Raw genomic sequence first — 24,997 nt, 5'->3', positions numbered from 1 at the left:
TGGGAGTTGTAGTCCCAAAGCATCTGGAGGGCCGAGTTTGCCTGTGCCTGGTTTAACATGTTCCAAAACCAAGTCCAGACACTGGAAGCAGGCTTGGGTGCTCAGGTACTCTCTCTCTAGCCTTTGACCTCTTTGTAATTAATTTTATGCAGCCCGAATAATCGGCATCATGTTGTAGTCTCTAATGTTTTGAAATTTCTTAATATTATAACCAGTTTATTGAGTAAAGCGCTGTAGCCAGAATTGGAAGCCCTCCTAACACTGTGAAAGGGGGAAATTGTGGAATACGCCACAAAGCTCTGCGGAATGAGACGTTGGCAACACCCTTGGTCTCTCGCACCACCACTAAAGCCCTTTTGTCGTTGCTAATCAGAGCGGACAGATCTATAAAAAATATATAATAATGACAGCAGAACAACTGCCCGGTCAGACCGATAACCCCACAAGCCTCAGCGGGTCGATCGTTCCTGCTTTTCAGAGGAAACGCCGTATGAAGCAATCGATAGGACAGAAGCCCTTATTCCAGAGAAGGATGTCAACTCTGGCGAGAAGGCAGGCAAAAGCTGCCACTTTCCAGCAGTGAGAAAAAGAGATACATATTGCACACGGACCGTCACCCCGTCTGTGCCCTCTCTGGTTTTTCTCCTGCTCCTTTCCTTTTCTTCTCCGCAAACGCTGAGAGGCTATACTATATACTGTTTGCTGGCAGCAAGGCCCGGACGGTAAGGAGGGTTATAAAAAAGTGTTTTTTTTACGACCGGCATCTGAATAAAAACACACCCACCCTTCATGCCGCTGCAGTTGGTTTGGGCCACCTCATTACTCGGAAGATATTGGCTAGCTGGAGAGAGTTGAGAGGAAAGAGAATCAAAGAAAGGTTGAGGAGGGCACAGGGAGGAGGGTCTGATTTTGTGAAGGGGGTTGGGGGGGAGAAATAAAAAGGACAAAGAACAGAACTTCTGGGAAGGAGAAGACGAGTTCAGCCACATATTGTGAAACGCTCAAGCGGGGATTGGAGGGTTGTTTTATCTACACCATTGTCTGGTTTTCGAGTCAACTCTTGGCTCTCCTATTGCCACCTGACTTTCCACTAACTGATCCCTAGTATTGCTGTCAGGTAATGGAATCACATGCCCCGCATTACAGAGGAGAGTCTTCTATTTGAAGGTCTGTGTGGTCTGAGTCTGGTTTAAAGACAGAGGAAGGGCCGGCCCTAACATTTGGCAGAGGGAGACGGCTGCCTCGGGTGGCAGGTGCTTGGGTGGGGTAGTGAAGTGTTGGAAGACAGAGCTGTGTAGGCCATGGAGTCTGCTCTGCATCTCCTAAGCTAGCGTGCTGCCGTCAAGTGTGATGGAGGATAGTGTCCCATTGCCGGTGTTGATGAATGTGGACTTGGGTTAAGTATTGCAGTTCAATCACTTCTAGATCTGGATCTGAATATTCTGACAGCCATTGCCAAATCCACTCTGCTTCTTCTTACATTGCAGGCTTACAGAGCCAGCACAACATTTTATTGCCTTTATGCAATTGAATTATATTTTAACCAGGTGCCTTATAGTGCCTTTTAAATCATTTGCATCACTGTTATATCCTGTTGCTGCTTTTATTTGGTTTGATGCTGTTTTGGTCTTTTTTTAGACTCCATATTTCTAATTTTACTTCTTCCTTGTCATTTTTTTTTACAGTATTCATAACATTAAAGTTATGTTATGACAAACCTAGACAACATCTTAAAAAGAAGAGACATCACCTTGCCTACAAAGGTCCGTATAGTTAAAGCTATGGTTTTCCCAGTAGTGATGTATGGAAGTGAGAGCTGGACCATAAAGAAGGCTGATCGCCGAAGAATTGATGCTTTTGAATTATGGTGCTGGAGGAGACTCTTGAGAGTCCCATGGACTGCAAGAAGATCAAACCTATCCATTCTGAAGGAAATCAACCCTGAGTGCTCACTGGAAGGACAGATTGTGAAGCTGAGGCTCCAATACTTTGGCCACCTCATGAGAAGAGAAGACTCCCTGGAAAAGACCCTGATGTTGAGAAATATTGAGGGCACTAGGAGAAGGGGACGACAGAGGACGAGATGGTTGGACAGTGTTCTCGAAGCTACGAACATGAGTTTGACCAGTGGAAGACAGGAGTGCCTGGCGTGCAATGGTCCATGGGGTCACGAAGAGTCGGACACGACTAAACGACTAAACAACAACAACAACAACATTAAAGTATGCATACTCAAGAAGGCTAGTTGTATATATAAACTGTGGGAAGATTTCAGTGATCCATTTAGCAGTTTTTATTATGATATTAAATGGCACAATGTTTCGAAATAAATAAATAAATGGTAGTATATAATGGAAATGTAAGGATGCCATCAAGCTGCAGTTCACATGGCTGTCAACAGGTGGCCACACAAACTGCAGGGCGGTGACAGAACAGCAGGCAAACAAGCAGGTAGTGAATGAGCAGGCAGAATGAGCAGTGTGATTTACGAATAAAAGAATGTGATTTCGACCGGAGGAAAGCTTGATTTAGTTTGCATTTAAAGACACACCTCTCTAATCTGCACTTTCCTAAACGACATGTGAACCGAAACACAACCACACTTTAATGAATTTCTCAGCACAGTTCTCCAGCCAATGCAGATTGCAGCAGTTGAGGGGGGCATATAATAATTATTATTATTATTATTATTATTATTATTATTATTATTCTTTAATAAATTTTATTCATATCCCGCCCTTCCCGGCCAAGACTGGGCTCAGGGCAGCTAACATCAAATATATAATATGGTACATTAAAACATAAGATCAAACAATCGGTTGAAATGCAGCTTAAAATCAGAATAAAATCCAATGGCAACCCACAAATTATAAATATAACTATGGGGTTGGGAACATTAAGTGCTCACCAGGCCCGGCTATTTGTGCTGGTCTCATATGAGCTATGCTGGCGTGCTATGGTCCATAGGGTTCACGAAGAGTCGGACATGACTAAACGACTAAACAACAACAACATATGAGCCAGTGAGAAGGGTTAGAGGGGCCCCTTACATGCAAGGTCTTGTAAAAAAAAGAGGGAGGGTCAGACTGGACCCAGACCATAGGCCTGGCAGAACAGCTCCGTCTTGCAGGCCCTGTGTAAAGATGTCAAATCCCGCAGGCCCCTGGTCTATTGCAACAGAGCGTTCCACGAGGCTGAGCATTCCACAAATTGCTCAATAGTTTACACAATATTATTTTCTCCTGTACACCACTTCCAAACTAGATACTGAAGTGTTTCATAAAAAGGTTAAGTATCAGACCTGTGGAATATCTTTACAGTAAATGATTTTAAATATTTTTGTATTTACGTTTTGTAGGGGAGAACGTTTTTCTCCATTGTTTCCATTGGTTGCAATTCTTTTAAAAAAACCAAAACAAAATAGCGTGTATCTGGGGTAAGGCGACCCCACGAGTAAATGCAGAGCTGAAATTCCCGACGATACAGCTTAGGTTGGAAGCCAGCCTTGTATCTCTCTCGACAACATCATTCAAATGTGAGAGGTGCATCCCCGAAGAAGCCATTTTAGGTGATGTTGTGTAGCTAGCCTATCAATTTTTAAAAACGGCTCTCTCATTTCCTCTCTGCTAAAGCCCAGTTTTTTAGGGAGTGTTTTCCAAGAAAGCAGAGCGCCTTCTGAGTTGGCGTTCAAACGGGCATTCATTATTAAAGCCACAAGAAAAGCCACAAAATGCCTGATGAGCAACCGGAGAGGTTGTTCGAGCCGACTGTTCATGCTCCAATGTGCTGCTGCTGCTACTACACCCAGGATCCCTCCTCCCCAGAAATGCTTTGTTGAGAGAGATGGAAGGGTGACGGCGGTCTGAAATGTCTGTCTTTAAACAAGTGGGTAATTTAGCCATTCAAGGCTGAGTGATTGGATCTGAGAAGGCCGGGCCTTTCATGAATGAAAGAGACAAGGCAGAGCAGACAAGATCCAGTTTGAGCCTGCGCACGGAAGAGGGACGATTTTTGTCGAGTCAGACAATTGGATCCTTGTTTCTGTTATTATTGATCATACAATGGATTCAGAAAGGAGTTGTCTGAGATTGAGAAAGGGAAAACGTATTTCAAGATGGTGTGTTGTTTTTTAAACCAACAACCAGGGCTGGTCTTTTTTTTTTTTAATAAACTTTATTTCATTAAAAAAACATAAAAACAAAACAGAACAAAACACACAAATAACATATCATCAAAATCAAATAATATCAAACTAATAATATCAAATCATAATACATCATAACAAATCATCCTCAAATCAAATATAAATTAAATCAAATTTAAATCATATATCAAACTAAATTTAACTCATTCAAACAAAATTAGCAATACTAAACAAAAATAACACTGGACAAAAATAAAGACCCGCGACCTTTAAATTGAAATATATAAACAAAAATATCTAAATCAAAACATAAATGGCTTACAAATAATAGGTGAATAAATCATATATAAATCATAACTTAATGCAAATTAACCTAATAGACATACTCATTCTATAGAAAATTAAAACAAGAGAGAGAAAAAAGACCAGGGCTCTTAAACCCTCTACTTCCCCCAACCAGGGCTGGTCTTACCATGAACCATCATGAAGCAGTGGCTTCGGGCAATATATTACAGAAGGAGACCCCTTAGCCTGCATTCATGCTCAGGGTACATCGCTTAAATAAAGGAGCACCACTTCTGAGCATGGTGAGGTTGCATTTCAACGTTTTCTGATCAAATGCAACAACAACAACAACAACAACAACATAAACACCCCTCTGTTTTCCTGCACGTTTCTTAGATATATTTCACCAGCGTTTATAGCATCTTTCCTGCATGTTGTGGAACATGCTGGAGGCAGAAATCCTAAATGACATTCCCCTTCCACTAATTGACTGGGGTGGGGCACAGAGCGTCTCGTTGAAGCGGGTATGAAAGTGCCATTGGAGATGAAAGGGAACTGCGCAGAGCTTGCGCAGGAGAAATGGATGTCTTGTGGCCTAGATTTCAGGGTTTCCCAAGCGGGTCACCAGATGTCTTTTTTTTTTTTTTACTACAAATCACAGAATGGCAGTGCTCCCAATTAAGGCTCAACCCCCCCTCCGTCCCTGTTAATCTATGTCACTCCTACGTCTTGTAATATGAGCTTGTACCCTCTATGCTTTCTGTTCTGAGACTTTCTGAGCTCTTCTCGACTTGGGGAAGGTGCTGGAGGAATGCTGTCCAAGGACTGTGAATCTGTTAACCCTCTCTCTCCCAGTGTTTCTTCTCCTAGCTGTTCCCCATCCAGTATTTCCCAGCTTCTGCTTTCTGAACTATGTCCCTCTGCAAACCACTGTTCCAAATCTATACTGTCCTCCTGCTCCTGGGAAGATTCGGGATCAGGGTCAGGGGAGGGTGTGGCTCCCACTATTCCTCCTCAACATGGTCCCTGATGGGAGAGGAGAGTGCTCTTGTGCTCAGGTCCCGCTTGCAGGTTCCCGCAGGTATCCTGTGAGAGCAGGAAGCTCAACTAGGTACACCACTGACCTGATCCAGCAGGCTCTTCTTGTACACAATAAGCCCGTTTCATGCACACTCACACACCCCACACTCTATCCTCCATCCCGCAAAGCAGGGGACATTGGGGGCAGAGTTCAAAGACACATACCCAAAACACTCAAGGAGGCTACGTAGCAGAATTAGCGAGGGGTGTGACCTGGGGAGAGGGGAAGTTGCTAAGGAGTGATTGCAGATTGAAAAGAATCTAACGCAGGGGTCAGCAACCTTTTTCAGCCATCCCTCAGACTATGTGGTGGGCCGGACTATATTTTGGGGAAAAATATGAATGAATTCCTATGCCCCACAAATAACCCAGAGATGCATTTTAAATAAAAGGACACATTCTACTCATGTAAAAATACGCCGATTCCCGGACCGTCCGCAGGCCGCATTGAGAAGGCAATTGGGCCGCATCCGGCCCACGGGCCTTAGGTTGCCTACCCCTGATCTGAGGGCCAGATAATAACAATATTTTAAATAATTTTATCATTTATACTCTACCAATCTGGCAGCCACTCGGGGGGTTGGGGGGGGGGGTTGCAACACATATAAAAACACAACAAAACATCAAACATTAAAAACTTCCTGAAACAGGGTCGCCTTCAGATGTCTTTGGAAAGTCAGATAGTTGTTTATTTCCTTGACATCAGATGGGAGGGAGTTCCACAGGGCAGGCACCACTGCCGAGAAGGCCCTCTGCCTGGTTCCCTCGGAGCGGGATCTCAGGTTCTGGGCTGAACGATGAGGGTGGAGACGCTCCTTCAGGTATACTGGGCAGGATATTTGAATAAATATACACAACAGAGCTTGAAAGGTCAGCACCAACACTTTGAGCTGTGCTCAGAAACGTACTGGGAACCAATGTAGAGACTGATACAGGAGAGACATGTTTTGTTGCAGCTGGGGCAGATGAAGGTGTCTGGCTTGGCTATTACAGACGCACTGTGGTGTTTCTCCTCTCTGCTCTCTTCTCAGCGATCACTTCTCCTCTGGTCATTGCTGTGGATACATTGTCTGCCTGTCTGTCTGTCTCCAGGCACTGCGGTCGTCTGCAAGGGATTCTGACACGGCAGGGTTAATGTTGCTATCTTTCAGGACTGGTGTTATATGGTCTCGGGGCTGCTCCGTCACCACTCCGGCAGCTGGATTAGTTGTAGTTTCCGAGTCACCTTCAAAGGTAGCCCCATGTAGAGCTTATTGCAGTAGCGGGGTGGGGTGGGGGACATTTCCCCACCCCAAATCCCCCTTCCCCACTGTACCAGGTGGCTGCCAAGGCAACCCACTCTGTCTTCCACTCTTCCAAAGCAACTTTGGGAAAGCTGCCGGGGCGTGCCCGATGTGAATCTCTCCCCACCTTCGGAAGAAATCAAAGCCAGCTCTATAAAATGAAGAGATGGAATAAGGAACGCAATGAAACCAATTCATGTTCTCCCCTGTCAGTTCTTCAGCTCTTGCTGGGAGCCTGAAAGCGGGCGGCACCCTGATGCCACTGTTGTGTGCGCGCGCCTCCCCCCCCCCAAAAGCCACCCAGCCAGTGGGCTGAGCGCGCCGCTCGTTTTAATAGTAATGAGGGGGAAGGGGGGCGGAGCTTCCCAGTTACAGAAAGCAGGTGCTGCCCCGGCTGCAGCTCAGTCGCCCGCTTCCTACAGGGGACGCCGCCGCCGCGGCATCTGCATCGCGCTCCCTCTCTCGACCTGAGACGCGCGCGCGATCCGCCCGAGGAGTACCGGGAAGGGGATGTGGAATAAGCTTCCCGCCTGTCCCCCGCTTGCCTCTGCTTTCCTGCAGCTCTGACGGTCATGGAGAAGAAGGCGAAGAGGCTGGCGCTCCTGCTGGGATCGCTGCTGCTTCTTTCCGGGGTGAGTGGGTTCGCCCTGTAGATCAACTTAGAGACGGGGTGGGGTGGGTGCGGTGGGGTGGGGTGGGGAAGAGGCTCGGCGACTCACTCCCATCTTAGAGGGCAGGGATGGGGAGAAGATCGCCATTGACAGTGCGCACGGATTGAGACGGGGCGTCGATCGGATCTGCCACCCATGGGTGCTGTGTGTGTGTCCAGTCTGGGGTGCAGAGATGGGATGGGGCGGGTGGTAGCGGTTCTCCTTCGGGTCCGCTGGACACCAGGATGCTCTGTCTCAGGCATAGGAGCCAACTCCTTAGGACCAAGGTCCCTTCGCCCCACCTAAAATATTTGAGGGGGCCAGGCCCTCCGACAGTTGATGGATACTGCCATTCAAATAGTGTGTGTGTGCACTATGTCATGTGATCAATTATCACCTCCCCCCATATTTAATTCAAGTTGGCACCCCTAGCCACTGGGGTTTAAGTTTTTCCTTTTGGGGGGGGGGGAGGTGGACCTGCTGGGAGGCGCCCACCCCTCAGTTCGGTCCTTAGGGGTAGGGGTGGGGGGTGGGTTGCTAATCAGCCGGGAAGGAACTTTTGCGCGCGCCCAAACCGATAGCGGGCTGCTGTCCTCTGCGCGCTTCCTCGCTAGTAATGCTGCGATCCCGGGTGTCTGGCGCCCACGGAGTTCCAGAGGAGGCGCGGCGAGGATTGCGCTGTGAAGTCAGGGAGAGTTGCTTTCTCTGCGTAGACACGTGCAGAGGATCGGGCCGGATGGAAACGCAGGGCAGGGCAGCGCCGGGCTCCCTGGCCCCACCCTAACCACACCCCACGTCGGTTTGGTGGACCCCCCCCCCCAAGCAGAGATTTGTCTGCTGGAGGAGAACATTTGGGGCGACTATGAGAGTCGCGGGAGTAGGGGTGGGGCAGAAGAAGAGGATGAAAAGTCCTAATTTGACGTTTCAAAGGGGGGTGGGGCGGCGGCGAGGATGCGATCTATCACTTACAGTGTCCGGAATGATAGATCTTGTTTTATATTGTCCTCTCCGGGACGTATTAAATGGTTTTGTGCGCGCAGGGGGCGCAGCAGGGAAACGAAAAAGAGCGGCGCCGAGAGAGAGAGAGGGGGGGGGGAGAGAGATTGAGGCACGGTTCCGCCTTTTATGAGACGTCTAAGGAGCTCTGACTAGATTCCAGTTGGGGGGTGATAAAAAGAGGAAGCGCGTTTGCGTGCTCGAAAGTGCTTCCAAGAAATCATAGCGACAATGTAGGCATCTCGCTGCGCTTTTCCTGCTTCTGGAGACCCCTCTGTAACCTCAAACCTCGGTGATCATGATGGGGGGTGTGCGATCAAAGATGGGCATCCTTTGTCCGGAAGCACAAAGGTGCCCTGGACCATAACTGCAAGGGGGGTAACAAATCCTTACCCACCCACCCTCCAAGGAGCTGCCAGGGTCATTTCAGTCTCGCAACAACCTTGTCAGGTAGGGAAAGTTGTGAGATGAAGCCTTGCTCAAGGATATCCACCTCTTGCAACACATTAATAATAGCCGTAGTAGCCCTGAGGTTGATTTTACATTGGGACCACCGTCATCTTGTTTCCCTGAATCGCTCTCCTTCACTTTTGGGTGTAGTTCTGCACAGGCTGGGTGTCTGTCTGCCAAGCACAATGTCGATCCCTACATTGGGTTGGGCTCGATGACCTCTGAGGCCCTCACCCATCTCTAAAATACTGTGATTCTCTCACCCTCCAGCTGCTGTTTGCCCCACGAGGCTAAACACGGCGGGAATTGCAGGATACCTGCTATTCTTTACTCCACAGGGGAAATGACAACTTCCACTCCCAAGCCCATCCACCAACCTTCCCTGTTATTACTTTAAAAAACAACAACTATGGGAACAGGGATCCTATTCCGGGATCTCCCCTGTCACGCCAGTGTTAGCCTGCAGGCAAGGAAGCTAAGTTACCCAGGTCCCCTCAAAGCCAAATCACATACATTGATTAGAAAACGCATCAGCTTTTAAGCTTTGAGTGGTCATTTCTGCCTGCAGCCCTTCAGTTAGTGTGGATGCGCCAAATGACAGGGAGCTGGCATGAGAGAGAGTAGGGGGAAAGATCACAGAAGGAAGAGGGACGATTTTTAAAATTAATATTATTTTGCAGAGGGGAGATTTAGGATGAGTAGCCAGATGGAGGGAGAGGCTCGCTGGTTTAGAGAGTTTGGTTGCAATAGGGACTTAGGAAGCTGCCTGCCTTATCCCCAGTCAGACCCATTGGTCCATCTAGCTTGGTACCGTCAACACTGGTTGGCAGCAGCTCTCCAGGGTTTCTAAGAAGTGACATTCCTACCCTTATCTGGAGATGCCAGGGATCCAATCTTCTGCATGCAGAGCTGAAGTTCTACCCCTGAGCTCCAACCCTCTCGAATCGTATAGTGTTTAGCTAGGAAAATGGGGTGGAGGGAGGCTGAACAGGCGTGGCTTTTGGATCTCAAGGTCCTTGTTTCCCACAAATCTCAAATCTGTGCCCATAACTCTTTGAGTATGCAAGGTGGAGATAAGGTTCTTCAGTGAAGAAGGAGCCCTGCATATGCTCAGAGGCAAATCTTTCCTTTGCTTTATTGCCTTGCTCATTTCTGGACAGGAAACAGTTAATAATAATGATGTCTAGGGTTGAATCGCACTAGCTCTTAGGAGGAAAGGAGACAGTGGACGGCTGGTGCAGTAAAAAACTAATATCTTAGGGGGCGTGGGGTTGGCAGGTTGAGCTTTGGGGGTGATTGACATTTAAGGTTAGGTGGTTGACTGGGAGAGGCAGATGGCAGAACTGTAAGACATAAATTCAGCAGAGGCTGAAACAGGGGCCATGGGGGCATCATAGTACTGTATAGCATTTTTCTTGACACTGGCTTAACTTGAAACAGGATCCAGCTCTGCTACCCATTTCTAATCAATGCTTGGGCTCCCCCACTTCTTTTGCCCTGGAATAGAAATCAATGTACACCTGCCCCCTGACCTTTGCAGTTTGAGTATAAAACACAAACATATACAGATGATTAGAATCCCCAAACTAAATTGAAACGCTGGCAAGGAATATCACCAAGTCCAAAGCAAATCAAAACACCAGCAGTTGCCATTATTGCACAAAACACAAATGCAAGAAATTATGCCAAACAGGTAAAATGAGCAAAATGAATGAGACTTTAAGAATGATGCAATTGAGGAGATAACACACCCCAGAGTGCCCCTGAGCATGTGAAAAGAAACGGGAGCTTTATACATGCCACCACTTAATCCAGGCATAGGCAAACTTGGCCCTCCATATGTTTTGGGACTACAACTCCCATCACCCCTTAGCTAACAGGACCAGTGGTCATGGATGGTGGGAGTTGTAGTCTCTAAACATCTGGAGGGGCGAGTTTGCCTATGCCTGACTTAATCTCATCCTAGCCTGAACAGGAAGAACTTCCGAGGAACATGATTAGAAGGTAGCAAGGGCACTGCACAGCCTCAGCGAAAAAGGAAAAATAAGTAGATTTCTTCCCCAGAGAGCTTACAGACCAGTGGAAGGAGATCAGAGGGCAGGGAGGCAAGGAAGAGGCAGGAGTAGAATCATAGACTTGGAAGGGACCAATATGCAGCTACCCCATACGGGGGTTGAACCTGCAACCTTGGCACTATCAGCACCACGCTCTAACCAACTGAGCTATCCAGGCTTGGCTAGGAAGGACCATAGATGCAGAAATGCAGTTGACACACACTTTTGAGCCTTGGGGTACAGATTTGGTGCTTGGGCAGTGTGGGAAAGGAGTTTGGGTTTATTATCCTTGGAGGAGGGAACTGAAGAGGGCGAGGGAGGTGGCATTCTGTAGGTATTATGAGTGATGTCCCAGGCATGACAGTTACAAAGGCAGAGAGTGTGCGGGTTTCCTGTTTTGCTTAAACCCTGGAATCTCGGGATGTTTTAAAAAACGAGTTAAGCATCAATCTACACACCTTCTCCTCGTCTTTCTCCCAGGCAGTCTCTGGCTGTGGACAGCTGAGTACAATCCATTTCTTTCAGTGCCGAGTCTACGAGATGCCATCCTGTTCCCCTATAAGTAGGGGGAAGTTCACTGTGTGCGTTGAGAGACACACCTTCTGCAACTTAAAAGGCTGCAAAAGCCAGGGAGAAAGATCCCAGGACTTAAAATAAATGCAATTAAAAAGAAAGTTGCACAACATGTTTGTTCGCAAGTAAGCTTTGCTTAATTTAGGGGGAGGGGGAGGGGGTGTCAGTGAAGCCTAACGTGCCTAGTTTCCGGATTCGCCCTCATGCCCGAGGGGGCTAGGGATGATATGAGAAGAAGAAGAAGAAGAAGAAGAAGAAGAAGAAGAAGAAGAAGAAGAAGAAGAAGAAGAAGAAGAAGAAGAAGAAGAAGAAGAGAAAAACAGAGGAAAAATGAAAGGATGGCTGTTATTGGATCATGTGTTTAGTTTAGTTTTTCCCCAAAATGATGGGCAATCTTTTGAGCTACACAGAATGCTTCCCCCCCAAGGCTGTTCATGAAAAAGAAAATAAGAGGCCTGCAGAGGATGATGTCTTATGAGGTCCTCAAGACTACCCTGTTTCACTGAGAATCCATACTGGGCTGTTTGCACAAGGCTTTTTGCAGAGATTAGGGATGACAAGACTCCACCATTTCTTTTCTCTCGGTTTCTTACTTTCCCAATCTTAAATTCGCTCCTCTGCATTTTGCAGCAATTTGTGACTATTTATTATTATTATTATTATCATTATTATTATTAAAGAAATCCTGATGAAAACACACCAGCGTTTTATTGTGAAAGTCTCCTAATAAACAAACACATTTTTAAAAAGCAGGTTTGACCAATATACACATTTTTGCGTGCAGTTTCTCCTAATAAATGCAAAAAAAAAACTTTGTATGCCGTTTTCACTATGTCTCCATCCTTATTGCACACTTTTACATCATATATGCATTTTGGGAAATGTTGTTTGGTTGCAGAACTGCATTGCAAAATTCAGATACGTGTGGATTTTGAAGGCTGCCCCTGCCCCCGTTCTCGTATTGGTTCAGAAACTGGAAGTTTGATGGGTCAACTTTAAACGTGGGCTGCATGCAGCTTCTCCTCCCTCCCTTAAGTCTATGTCTGGTCTTACTGAGCATCCATCCCAATCTGATCCCAGAGTAAACCTTCCTCTGCATCTTTTGTCCCCCCCCCCTTCCCAAAGCACTTCCTTCTGGCTTCCTAAACACAAAAAGCCCATTTTTCTTTTTTTTTAAAAAAATGGGTTCGTTGTGCTAGGGCGGCAGATGGCTTTTGTCCACTCCGTGCAAACCTAAATATCCCTGCAAGCATGGTGGGTTTGCAGTCTGGAGGTGCCTTATGACAGCTTAGCAGGGATCATGGGAGGAGGGGGAGGGAGAAAGGACTTGCACGTTAATGACAACCTCTCCCACGCACTAATTTGGCAGCTAGGGATGCCCCTGAATCTATGGGAGATGGCCACAGTCCATCTAGCAGTTCATGGGAAAGACCCTGGAGTAAGACCCTGGAGAGCAGATGATTTTGGGCTGGAGGAGAAATAGAAATCATGGAATCACAAAATTGTAGAGTTGGGAAGGGACCCTGAGGGTCACCAACCGCCTGCAAGGCAGGAATATGCAGCTGTCCCATCTGGGGATCGAACCTGCAACCTTGGCGTTATCAGCACCACGTTCTACCCAGGCATAGGCAAACTTGGCCCTCCAGATGTTTTGGGACTACAATTCCCATCATCCCTGACAACTGGTCCTGTTAGCTAGGGATGATGGGAGTTGTAGTCCCAAAACATCCGGAGGGCCGAGTTTGGCTATGCCTGCTCAAACTGACTGAAATAGTCTGAGCCTGCTTCAAGGCACAGGTTTGGTTTGCAACATCCGCCAAATTAAAGGTGAGACACCTCAAGCGAGCCTACCTTTTCTTTGAAAGGAATAAGGATTTTGGGGGTGGGGAAGTACTTCAAAGCAGGTGCCATGGAGCATGCATGCAGAGAAGAAGAAGGGGGGGGAGCATGGATGCCATTATTATTATTATTATTATTATTATTATTATTATTATTATTATTTATTATCTTGCTGAACACAGGCACAAGCTGCCTCTGCCCATGGACAAGTGTTTGTGTGAAAGAGGGTACACTTGTTTATTTGTACAGCTTAGCTATTGTGTACACAGGTATGCAGGGTACCCCTTTGTGGGACGTTACATGCAACTAATTTTGCCAGCGTGAGATCAACCCAGGTATACAGGTGTACAGGGATTGTACACTTGTTGAATCAGGTGTCTTCTAAAAGTCAGATAGTTGTTTATTTCCTTGACATCTGATGGGAGGGCATTCCACAGGGTGGGCGCCACTACCGAGAAGGCCCTCTGCCTGGTTCCCTGTAACCTCACTTCTCGCAACGAGGGAACCGCCAGAAGGCCCTCGGAGCTGGATCTCAGTGTCCAGGCTGAACAATAGGAGTGGAGATGCTCCTTCAGGTATACTGGGCCGAGGCTCTTTAGGGCTTTAAAGGTCAGCACCAACGCTTTGAATTGTGCTTGGAAACGTACTGGGAGCCAGTGTAGGTCTTTCAGGACTGGTGTTATACGGTATCGGCAATTTATGCACTGCCTTTTTAAAAAGGAAAACATCAAAGCAGTTTAAAAACTTTATCTACTATATGACAGTGTCCCCGATATGCAAGGTGAGTCTTCTTACCTGTTCGCTAGGCCGTGCTCCATCTTCTCTCAGTTTTGGACCACGGAGGACGAGCTTTGTTTGACAACACCGAGGCCGCAACAGACACAGCTCCTGGTGCCCCCTGACACCTCTGGTTTAATTTATGGCACCTCCGAGGCTAATTGATGTATTGTGGCCAGAGCTGTCACAGGCAAACACTTCCCTTCATCTGAAGCATGGGGCTGAGAGGGTGCTGGATGTATAATTCACAGGGCCTGCGGTGCAAGGGAGACAAAGTGATTAGTGGGATGAGACCCAGCGGAGGCAGAGAAAGAGAAGTGTGACACATTAGCCAGAGTGCTAAAAGCCACAGAGGTATAACTTAAGTATAGTGGAACCTCGGTTTACGAATTTTCGGTTTACGAACGCTGCGGACCCATCTGGAACGGTTTAATTCACTTACCATTACTTTCAATGGGAAAGTTCGCTTCAGTTTATGAACGCTTCAGTTTATGAACAGACTTCCGGAACCAATTACACCCATGCTTCGGGTTAAGTATGCTTCAGGTTGAGTACTCTGCGGACCCGTCTGGAACGGATTAATCCACTTTCCATTACTTTCAATGGGAAAGTTCGCTTCAATTTATGAATGCTTCAGTTTATGAACAGACTTCCAGAACCAATTACACCCATGCTTCGGGTTAAGTACGCTTCAGGCTGAGTACTCCGCAGACCTGTCTGGAACGGATTAATCCACTTTTTATTACTTTCAATGGAAAAGTTCACTTCAGTTTATGAACGCTTCGGTTTAAGTACTCTGCGGACCGTCTGGAACAGATTAATCCACTTTCCATTACTTTCATGAACGCTTCAGTTTATGAACAGACTTCCGGAACCAATTGTGTTCATAAACAGAGGTACCACTGTATTCTCCTGAGCACACAAGGACACAGATTTGAATGAAATTCACATTTTCATTTTATTTCATTTATATCCCCATCTTTCCTCAAGTGAGCTCAAGGCAGCATGCCTGGCTATCCCCCTTCCTTGTTTTTTTTTTGTGTTTTAATATTTTGTTGGAAGCTGCCCAGTCAGATGGGCAACATATCCTCATCACCATCACCATCACCATCGTTACCTCCCTACTAATTTGATCCTCAGAACAACCCTGTGTGGTAGGTCAGGCTGAGAGACAGTAACTGGCCCAAGGTCACTCAGTGAGCTTTGTGGTCAAGTGGGGATTTGAACCCTGGTCCACCAGGTCCAGGTCCAACTCTTTAACCGCTACGCTACACCAGCTATGCACAGATGGATATTTGGAGCATGGTGCTGATAACGCCAAGGTTGCAGGTTCGATCCCCACATGGGACAGCTGCATATTCCTGCATTGAAGGGGGTTGGACTAGATGACCCTCGGGGTCCCTTCCAACCCTATGATTCTATGATACAGTGTCTCTAGGATTACCTTCATTTAAATAAATGCATCTCAACATAGTGAAGAAAGCCTGAGACCCAGTGACCTGTCTGCTTGCCTGCTCAGTCTGCTTTAAGACCCCTGTTGTTCTTGACTTTTGTTTTCTTTTTATAAATTTTCAAAATAACCTTCATTATACATCAATTAACATTAATTGACACAAAACTTAGGCAGTACATACAATACAAACAATACCCATTTCATCCATTACAACATAAACACACCTTTGACCAGGCATCCCCAAACTGCGGCCCTCCAGATGTGTTGGCCTATAACTCCCATGATCCCTAGCTAACAGGACCAGTGGACAGGGATGATGGGAATTGTAGTCCAAAACATCTGGAGGGCCGAAGTTTGGGGGTGCCTGCCTTAGACACTAACTTCAAATTCTTCTCATTGTACTGTTTTGCATTTTGTTATCCTATGCACAGTTCATTATTGTTTTTTAGTTTCCCCATTTCTTATCAAGGATATTCTATTCTACACTGTCTTTACGTTTCAACATTCATTCTAGATCTGCCAGGAGTTACCGTTATCACAATACCGTGTTTCTCATATTATAAGTCATGTCTTATAATCTTTTTTTCTCAAGAAAATAAGCCTATGGCTTATTTTCGGGGGGTGTCTTATTATTTTTTTAAAAAATTACAGTATGGTACCTCCCCTGTCCGGCGCCCGGAACTGGCTGCTGCTGCGCTGCTGGGCGCGTTGTCGGCGCTTCAGCAGGGCACGCTGCTGGGTCCTGCCGGGTCGGGGCTTCACGCGGCGCGCGCTGAGGCTCTTGCCGGATCCCGGCTCAGAGCAGCGCGCGCTGCGGCTCTTGCTGCGTCCCGCCGCCGGGTTGGGGCTTGGAGCAGCACCAGCGCCAAGCGCCAACCCAGCAGCGGGACCGGCGGGACCTGCAGCGCGCGCGCGACAGGAAGAGGAGGGACCAGCGAGTGGCAGCCGCGGCGGCCAATGAAGGCTCGGCCGGGTGTTTTTTGTCGTTGTTGCTGCGTCCCGCTGCGTCCCTCCTCTTCCTGTCGCGGCTCGGCGCCCGGAACTGGCTGCTGCTGCGCGCATTGTCGGCGCTTCAGCAGGGCATGCTGCTGGGTCCTGCCGGGTCGGGGCTCCACGCGGCGCGCGCTGAGGCTCTTGCCGGGTCTCGCCGCCGGGTTGGGGCTCGGAGCAGCGCGCGCTGCGGCTCTTGCTGCGTCCTGCCGCCGGGTCGGGCTTGGAGCAGCACGCACTGCGGCTCTTGCCAGTCCCGCCGCCGGGTCAGCGCTTGGCGCGGTGCATGCTGCTGGACATTTTGGAGGGGCAGCAGCAGCCGGTTCCGGGCGCTGACAGGCATCTTCCTCTTCCATGGCGCCATCCAGACCTGCTCCCACCACTACGGCTTATTTTTGGGGTATGTCTTATATTTCTTCAACTCAGGAAAATCCTGCCATGGCTTATTTTGTAGGGATGACTTAAAATATGAGAAACACGGTAGTTTTAAAGATATTCTTTAAACATTATCCACTCTTTATTAAATTTCTGTATCGACTTTCCTCTTAATCTCCCCGTCATCTTTGCGAGTTGTAAATATTCTATCATTTTTGCTTGCCAGTCAGTTTTTGTGGGGATGTTATCGCTTTTCCAATTCTTTGCTATCAAAATCCTAGCTGCTGTGGTCGCGTACATGAATAGAGGTCTATGATTTTTCTTAATTTCCATGGACATTATTGCTAATGGGAAGGCCTCGGGTTTTTTGATGAATGAGAATTTGAATATCTTTTAAAGTTCATTATATATGGTGTCTCCAAATTCTCTTATTTTCTTACAACCTCCGCCACATGTGCATAAATGTGCCTTACCCCATTTTTACACCTCCAACAAACCTCTGAACTGTTTTTATACATTTTTGCCAGTTTGGCTGGGCTTAGGTACCACCTTGAATAGCATCTTCATTACATTTTCTCTGAGATTGTAACATGCAGTGAATCTAATACAGTATCCTCCTTCCACAGCCTTTCCCACTCGTTCATGTATATATTGTGTCCGATATCTTGGGCCCACTGTTGTTCTTGACCTTTCAACTGGACTCTTGCAAAGAGAGGAGTGCCCTTTGTAAAGCAGGGGCACATGGCCACAACACAGAAATGCAGTAGCAGCGTATCCCAAATAGGACAAACACCCTAAGTCTTCATCCCGAGCCTGAGAAATGTAATCAAACTGGGGGATGTGCTCCAGCTCTGCAGGTCCTCTTTTCCAACCTTGAGAATTTTTGTTGCTCAAGTAGAACGACCCTAAGGTCAGAAATCGCACATCCAGGGAAAACCAAAACCTAAGTTATGTTAAGCTGTGGTCTCTAAACCACAGAGCCTAGGGCTTGCTGATCAGAAGGTTGGCGGTTCGGATCCCCGCGACGGGGTGAGCTCCCGCTGCTCTGTCCCAGCTCCTGCCCACCTAGCAGTTCGAAAGCACGTCAAAGTGCAAGTAGATAAATAGGTACTGCTCTGGCAGGAAGGTAAACGGTGTTTCCGTGCACTGCTCTGGTTCGCCAGAAGCGGCTTAGTCATGCTGGCCACATGACCTGGAAGCTGTCTGCGGACAAATGCCAGCTCCCTAAGCCTATAGAGCGAGATGAGCGCCGCAACCCCAGAGCCATCCGCGACTGGACCTAACGGTGACTGAAGTGGCAAGGGAAAGAAAATAAAGAGATGAATCAATTGACAAGGAGTTAGTTATGGCCTCAGAAACACCCTCAGCTTCCTATGTAGGGGGATAAAAGCAAAGCCTTTCTCCCCGACAACCACCCCACATTGCAGCTGTTACTGGTACTTATTGTTTGGAGAAAAACATTAAATAATTTGGCGAAACAGCACTTGCCTGGATATTACAATTGCTGGGTGGTATTTACTGTATATTCCTGCGTATAAGACTACTTTTAAACCCAGGAAAATCTTCTCAAAAGTCAGGGGTCGTTTTATATGCCAGGTCGTATTTCTTATACAGCGAGTATATCCCAAAGTCTATATTTTAACTGGAAAAGTTGGGGGTCGTCTTATACGCCCAGTCGTCTTATACGCCGTCCCTCAGACCATGTGGTGGGCTGGACTATATTTTGAAGAAAAAAATGAATGAATTCCTATGCCCCACAAATAACCCAGAGATGCATTTTAAATAAAAGGACACATTCTACTTATGTAAAAACACGCTGATTCCTGGACCCTCCATGGGCCGGATTGAGAAGGCGATTGGGCCGCATCCAGCCCCCAGGTCTTAGGTTGCCTACCCCTGGTCTGAGGGGGTCAGAGAGGGAGACATTTGCCGCCCACTAGCCTAACCCTGGTTATCCATTCCTCCCCTGGGTGTAGCTCCCATTGAACATGGCCAGGCTTACTTCTGAGCAGCCATGACTGCAGGCTCCCCGACCAAAGGTGGTCTGCTACTTGATTCTCACCCAGTGGCCTTCACCAATTCCCTCTTGGTTTCAGCTCCCCATCTGCAATATGGGTATGTGTGTGTGAGATCAGGCAGGCCCACACTACAGGGTTGTCGTACCACCACGGAAAATTATGTAAGCAAGCGTTGAAAGCACATTACATCAGGTAATGTCTGGGAAGGGCTTTTAGCACTCTGTTAAGTATATATACATGCCAAGTATTATTGCCGTGCGCCGTAAAACTCTGGGGGAGGAATGCACTCTGCTGCGTATTACTACCGTAAAGTGCTTATACAGATCATGTAGACCTTTTTGGTTTAAACTGTAGCCAAGCATTTCCCATCACATCCCAGTTCCTTCTATAAATGTTCCTTCTTCTCTCCCTTTCATCTGTCTACCTCTCTGTCCACACAGATAATCTCAGAAAGGCTGAAAGGCAACTGCGCCTGCTTCGATTGTTGGGGTGGGAAGTTAAATGTTTAGAAGTTAACCAGCAACATTCATAGGGGAAATTTCCCCACGTTCTCCCAGAGATAGCTGGCAGTGCAACCCCAGGAGTGGATTTGGGTTTTGACATTTAAATTTAAATTCCGAACAGGGAGGCTGTGGGTTGTAGATAAATCTTAGCCCTTCTCAGAGTAGACCCATTGCAGATAATGGAGGTGAATAACTTAGGTCCACTAATTTCATTGGGTCTCCTCTGAGTATAACTTCGCTAGATACAAACCCATGCATGCATGAGACAGCGAGTTAAGTATACAGTTTACTTTATTTTTATTTATATGTTAGATTCTTATACCGCCCTTCATCACAAGATTTCAGGGTGGTTCGCAAGATTTTAAAAAAAATATACTAAGTAAAAGCACAAATAATTAATTAAAACAAAACCAACAAAATAACAATACCCCCACCTCCCATAGAGTTACCACATGCTTACTCAGGAGCAAGTCCCACTGAGTTTGTGAGATTTACTCCCACCCAGCAAAGGTTGTTTATCACTGCAACCTTCATTTCTAAAACAAGAAGGACCAAGCTTGAAGTCTAACACCCAGTGACTGCTCCCTCTTCCCCCATTTATGTGTTGGCCCAGGCTGTGGGTGCTTAAATGATGACCTGAGAAGCCCGTTGACATTTACCAGCATTTCACAGCTTTCAAGACGGAGCTCTGGCACTGAAAACAACCAGACCAAGTTCAAGGTGTGGCCATTAGCATCTAAAGCCCTAACCAGCTTGGGACCTGCAAGATTTAACCTGCAAGATCGCCTTTCCTCAAATATGCCCACTTGACCGCTTTAATCTACGGAGCTGGCACTGTTACAGCTGCCACCTAATACTCATCCTGTGTGAGTAAGAAATCAATATTTTAGTGTGGCGGCATCTGTACTTGGGAACTCGCTGCCACTTGACATCAGGCAGGTCCCTTCGCTATACCCTTTTTGGTGCCTGCTGAAAACATTTTGTTTAGGTCAACCAGACATGTAGGGTGTTGACATGTGTTTTAATTGGGTTTTAGTTTATAGTTATTAATATTTCTAACTTGTTGTTTTAAAGCGGATTTGTTTTATTTATTTATTTATTTAAAAAACCATTATTTGATTTTCAAAAATAAAAAAGAAAGAAGAAAATAAACATACATCAAAATATCATACAAAATCCACATATCGAGATTGCTCTGAATCTCCTGACTCTCCCCCCCATCCATTGGTCCTCTTCATTCTGTTTTCAACTGCATATCAATACTTCTCCAGTTTTTCATCTTCCAAAGTTATCTGTACTTTCTGTTACATTACGAGTGTGTTTAGAATCCTGCTAATGTTTTAACCTATTTGAAATAATTTTTTATATACTGTACAGTACTTTAGAAACATTTCCCATTCTTTTAAAAATTCTTGTCTTTTTTTTATTTAAAACCCTCAATCATTTAATTGTTTCATTCATTTTGTAAAGTGTGTTGAGGGTCGTTGTAGTTTTACAATTGAGCAGTATAGAAAATTGTTAGGGAGTGAAAAGATCCTACTCTTAAACATGATTACTTTATTGGAAGCCAATAGCACTTTAAATCAACCAGGTTTCTCTTTGAGGAAACAGATTCAGGTTGGGGCTGTGTAAACCCTCTGTGTGAGCTCGCACTTAGATTATTGCGTTTTTACTGCTGGGGTGGGGAAAGCTCATTTTTGTGGGTTTTCTGCCTCAGGTGCCACAATAGCTTGGCTGGCCTTGGATACAGTTTATACCTTGATATAGAGGCTTTTCTGCCTCAGGCGGCAAAATATTTTGGGCCAGCCCTGTTGGCCTAACCCCCCCCTCCATATAACCACCTTGAAGTGTAGAAAGAACGCTTTCTCTTCTCACTTCATTGTATTTCTTTGCAAAGGAGGAAACCCTCCTGATCCCAAACATGAGCCCGACTTAGAAAGCAATTAAAAGCTCGGCGAAGGTGTCTCTGTCTCCCCCCTCCCCTCCTTGTTTTGTTCCACCTGTCAGAATGCTTTATGGGGTTAATACCTACGGCTTTGTCAACAGGAGTCGTGTTAATAGCAAGCACATTTGGATAGGCCTAATGCAGAACATGTGTCCTCCCCCCGAGAGTGATAATCTGTGGGGAAGGGAGGTCCTGGACTCTTAGGGGAAACCCAAAGCTGAAGTGTGGGGCAGGATGCAATCCTGCTCCAAAAAAAGCTGGTGGGGAAATAGATGTTACATTTTTTACATGCTGTTGGATTTGTGTGTGTGTGTGTGTGTGTGTGTGTGTGTGTGTGAGTGAGTGAGAGAGAGATTGAGGAGGCAACACTTACTCACTTTTTACCTTCCTTGCTTGAGAAGACCTTCCTTTATTTACACAGCCTGTTGCACTTCCAGGACTTAATTTCTGCCAGCGGGGAGCACTGGAACCTATTTTCAATGTGAGAGTCCAGCCCTGGAAAGCATTGAGCCAATCCTTTATTTTTTTAAAAATTATTTGACAGGTGGAGATCTCTCTCTTTCCCCTGGTGTGTGTGTGTGTGTGTGTGTGTGTGTGTGAGAGAGAGAGAGAGAGAGAGAGAGAGAGAGAAACAGCTGCCATCCAATTGTTGTTGTACTCCAGATCGCATTAGCCCCAGCCATTGTGGCCAGTGGTCAAGGATGATGGGAGTTGTACTTAGGGCTGGGTGAATCCGCCAGTTCTGGTTTCTTGCAGTTTCTCATGTTTTCCAGTCATAAATCCAGCTCCCCACATTTCTACGTCAGTTTCTGATTCCTGCCCCCTTAAGTCCTTGTGAAAGTTCTTCAGCATTTTAAGGCAAATTTCTGCTAAAATACAAGCTTGTGTGCAATTTTGCCTGGTAGACACATGTTTGCACAGCTGTCTTTCCTTAAAACAACAACAACGCATGTCCGTAGATTATTTTCACTTATATGCCTTTTGATGCACACTTCCCCTCAATATCTGCATTTCTGTGGCTATTACTGGGTTGGATTGCAAAATTCGGAAAACTGTGTGTTTTGAAAGGTGGGTGTGTCTTGGTTCGCCCATTGTTTTGGAGAGTGCAAACCAGGTAGGTTTGCCTTTTAATGTGAACTGAACTGAATTCCTCTCCAGCCCCTAGCTGTAGTCCAACAGGATCTGGAGGACAGTAGCCTCCCAACCCTTGATCTCACTGGCCTTTTCTCATAAAGAGATCCAAGACGGCAAACAGAATCATTTCATAGAAGTCAAGATAGAATTAACAAAAAAGTATCAAAACAAATAAAGGACAAAGAACAGAGCTGGTGCCGAGCATGTGCAGAGTGTTCACTCCCTCATTGCTGAGCAACAGCAGCCTGGTCTGGTCTCCCCACCCCACACACCTTGGTGGAGAAGTGATATCTGCCTGATATTCCTGGTTAAGGACCAACCTGGACACAAAATGACGCCTTACCCTAGTTCAGGCATCCCCAAACTTCGGCCCTCCAGATGTTCTAGACTACAATTCCCTTCATCCCTGACCACTGGTCCTGTTAGCTAGGGATCATGGGAGTTGTAGGCCAAAACATCTGGAGGGCCGCAGTTTGGGGATGCCTGCCCTAGTTGGTTCTTAGTTGATCGAGCATGGTGAAGTTGACCACCCACCTGTGTTTTGTAGGCCGTATGTTTTGAAGAGAAGTCATGGGTCAGTGGTAGAGCACACACTTTGCATGCCAGAAGTTCTTTGGTTCAATCCCTAGTACTTCCAGTTAGAAGGGTTCTTCCTTAAGGAACAGTGCTGGAAGAAACCCCTGCCTGGAACCTTGAGAAAGCTTTTGACAGAGTAGACTAGCCTACCCCTGATGTTGCTGGACTACAACTCTCAGCTCCCCTGACCATTAGCTATGCTGTCTGGAGCTGATGGGTGTTGTAGTCCAAATAACTAGAGGGCACTGGCTTGGGGATGGCTGCGTTAGACTATACTCTCAGACTCAGGATAAAACACCTTTCTATATCAACACACCTGAGCTTAGGAGCAGAACACCAGGGTCAAAGGATATGACTTCCAAGCAGGCATAAACTTAAAAAGGAAGCACTGGAGAGTTCCAAATGGAAGAACTGAGTCTGGGCAGGGACTGTAGCCTAGTGCCTGCTTTTATTGACCAAAGAGAGAACAGGTCTGCCATTACTGCTACTCCATGTTTATCTAGCCTCAACAGCATGCTGGCTGCTCATTTTTCAGGACTACTACTGAATCAGCTCAATGTGTATAATGGGGCATATAGTTAGCAAGGAATACAGTGGTGCCTCGCTTAACGAATGCCCTGCTTAACGAAATTTCCGCTTAACGAAAGGTTTTTTTCTAGCGGAGGTTGCCTCGCTAGACGAATTCGTTTTACGAAAAATTCATCTAGCGAATCGCGGTTTCCCATAGGAATGCATTGAAATTCAATTAATGCGTTCCTATGGGCAAAAAAAAAATTCAAGAAAAATTCAATGCATTCCTATGGGATTCGCTAGACGAATTTTTCGTTATAAGAAAAGACCCGTGGAACGAATTAAATTCATCTAGCGAGGCACCACTGTACTGTAGTTTGAGAAATCAGTTGCCTGTCAGGGCTCGTCCAGACTTCCTTTCGTGCACATTTCCAGGTTTTAAAGCTCTGTACCTCAGTGGTTTTGTAAAAAAATAAAATAAAAAAATCCTGGCACTTTCCCCAGGAAAACCCGCACTTTGCCACTGAATTGGAGCAAATGGCAGTCAGATTTCTCACAGATTGCCGTTCGCACTGGTTTAGTGGTAGAGCGCAGCTTTTCCTGGGTAAAGAGCTGGAATAAACAACAACAACAACAACAACACAAACCTCTCAGACACAGAGGATCTGTGCCTGGAAATCACAGTGTAAAAGGAAGCCTGGATGAATACTCAGTTTCAACACAAGGCGAATTATTAGCTACAGTGGTGCTTCGCTAGACGAATTTAATTCGTTCCACGGGTCTTTTCTTATAACGAAAAATTCGTCTAGCGAATCCCATAGGAATGCATTGATTTTTTTTTATTTTTTTTTTGCCCATAGGAACGCATTAATTGAATTTCAATGCATTCCTATGGGAAACCGTGATTCGCTAGACGAATTTTTCGTAAAACGAATTCATCTAGCGAGGCAACCTCCACTAGAAAAAACCTTTCGTTAAGCGGAAATTTCGCTAAGCAGGGCATTTGTTAAGCGAGGCACCACTGTAATTCCGTCCCACCTGAAATTTCTGTTTCCCACCTGCCTACCTGGATACAGTACTTACTGTAGCCATTCCCCAAATCGTTAGCGTGCAGAGGGACTTTGGTGCGCCGTGAGATTCCTCTTAGCAAGCTGCCAGAAAAAGAAATACTTAAGTAACTCTTAGTCCTGTCCTCCCCGAGCCCAAAACAACTATCCTGACTTCTGATTGGATCCTGGGATGTCCTGCTTTTTTGGTCCAGCTCTCCGGCACGAGTCAGCTGGTTTGCACCTGAGTACCAAACCCAAAGATGCTAGAGGTTTTTTGTTTTTTTATCTCAAACTTTTACGCCAATCAGCTGGC

The 24,997-nt window shown here is 46.3% G+C and overlaps 1 protein-coding gene across 2 annotated transcripts in view; it reads left to right on the top strand.

The window, feature by feature from the left end:
- Positions 1-7,180: 7,180 nt before the first annotated feature.
- The window catches only part of NGFR (nerve growth factor receptor), a 57,661-nt gene continuing 39,844 nt past the window's right edge, over positions 7,181-24,997 (top strand). The window contains exon 1 of one of the 2 annotated variants that reach the window (XM_035135948.2): positions 7,181-7,424. In XM_035135948.2, coding sequence (XP_034991839.2) covers positions 7,365-7,424 — 60 coding nt within the window. In that variant the 5' untranslated portion in view covers positions 7,181-7,364. Of the gene's footprint in view, positions 7,425-16,772; positions 16,975-24,997 lie in introns of those variants that run through there. The other variant, XM_060281424.1, reaches the window with a different exon arrangement.

This window comes from Zootoca vivipara, chromosome 13 (genome assembly GCF_963506605.1).
Source record: "Zootoca vivipara chromosome 13, rZooViv1.1, whole genome shotgun sequence".
NCBI lineage: Eukaryota > Metazoa > Chordata > Lepidosauria > Squamata > Lacertidae > Zootoca > Zootoca vivipara.
This window is presented reverse-complemented; position numbering and strand designations above follow the sequence as displayed.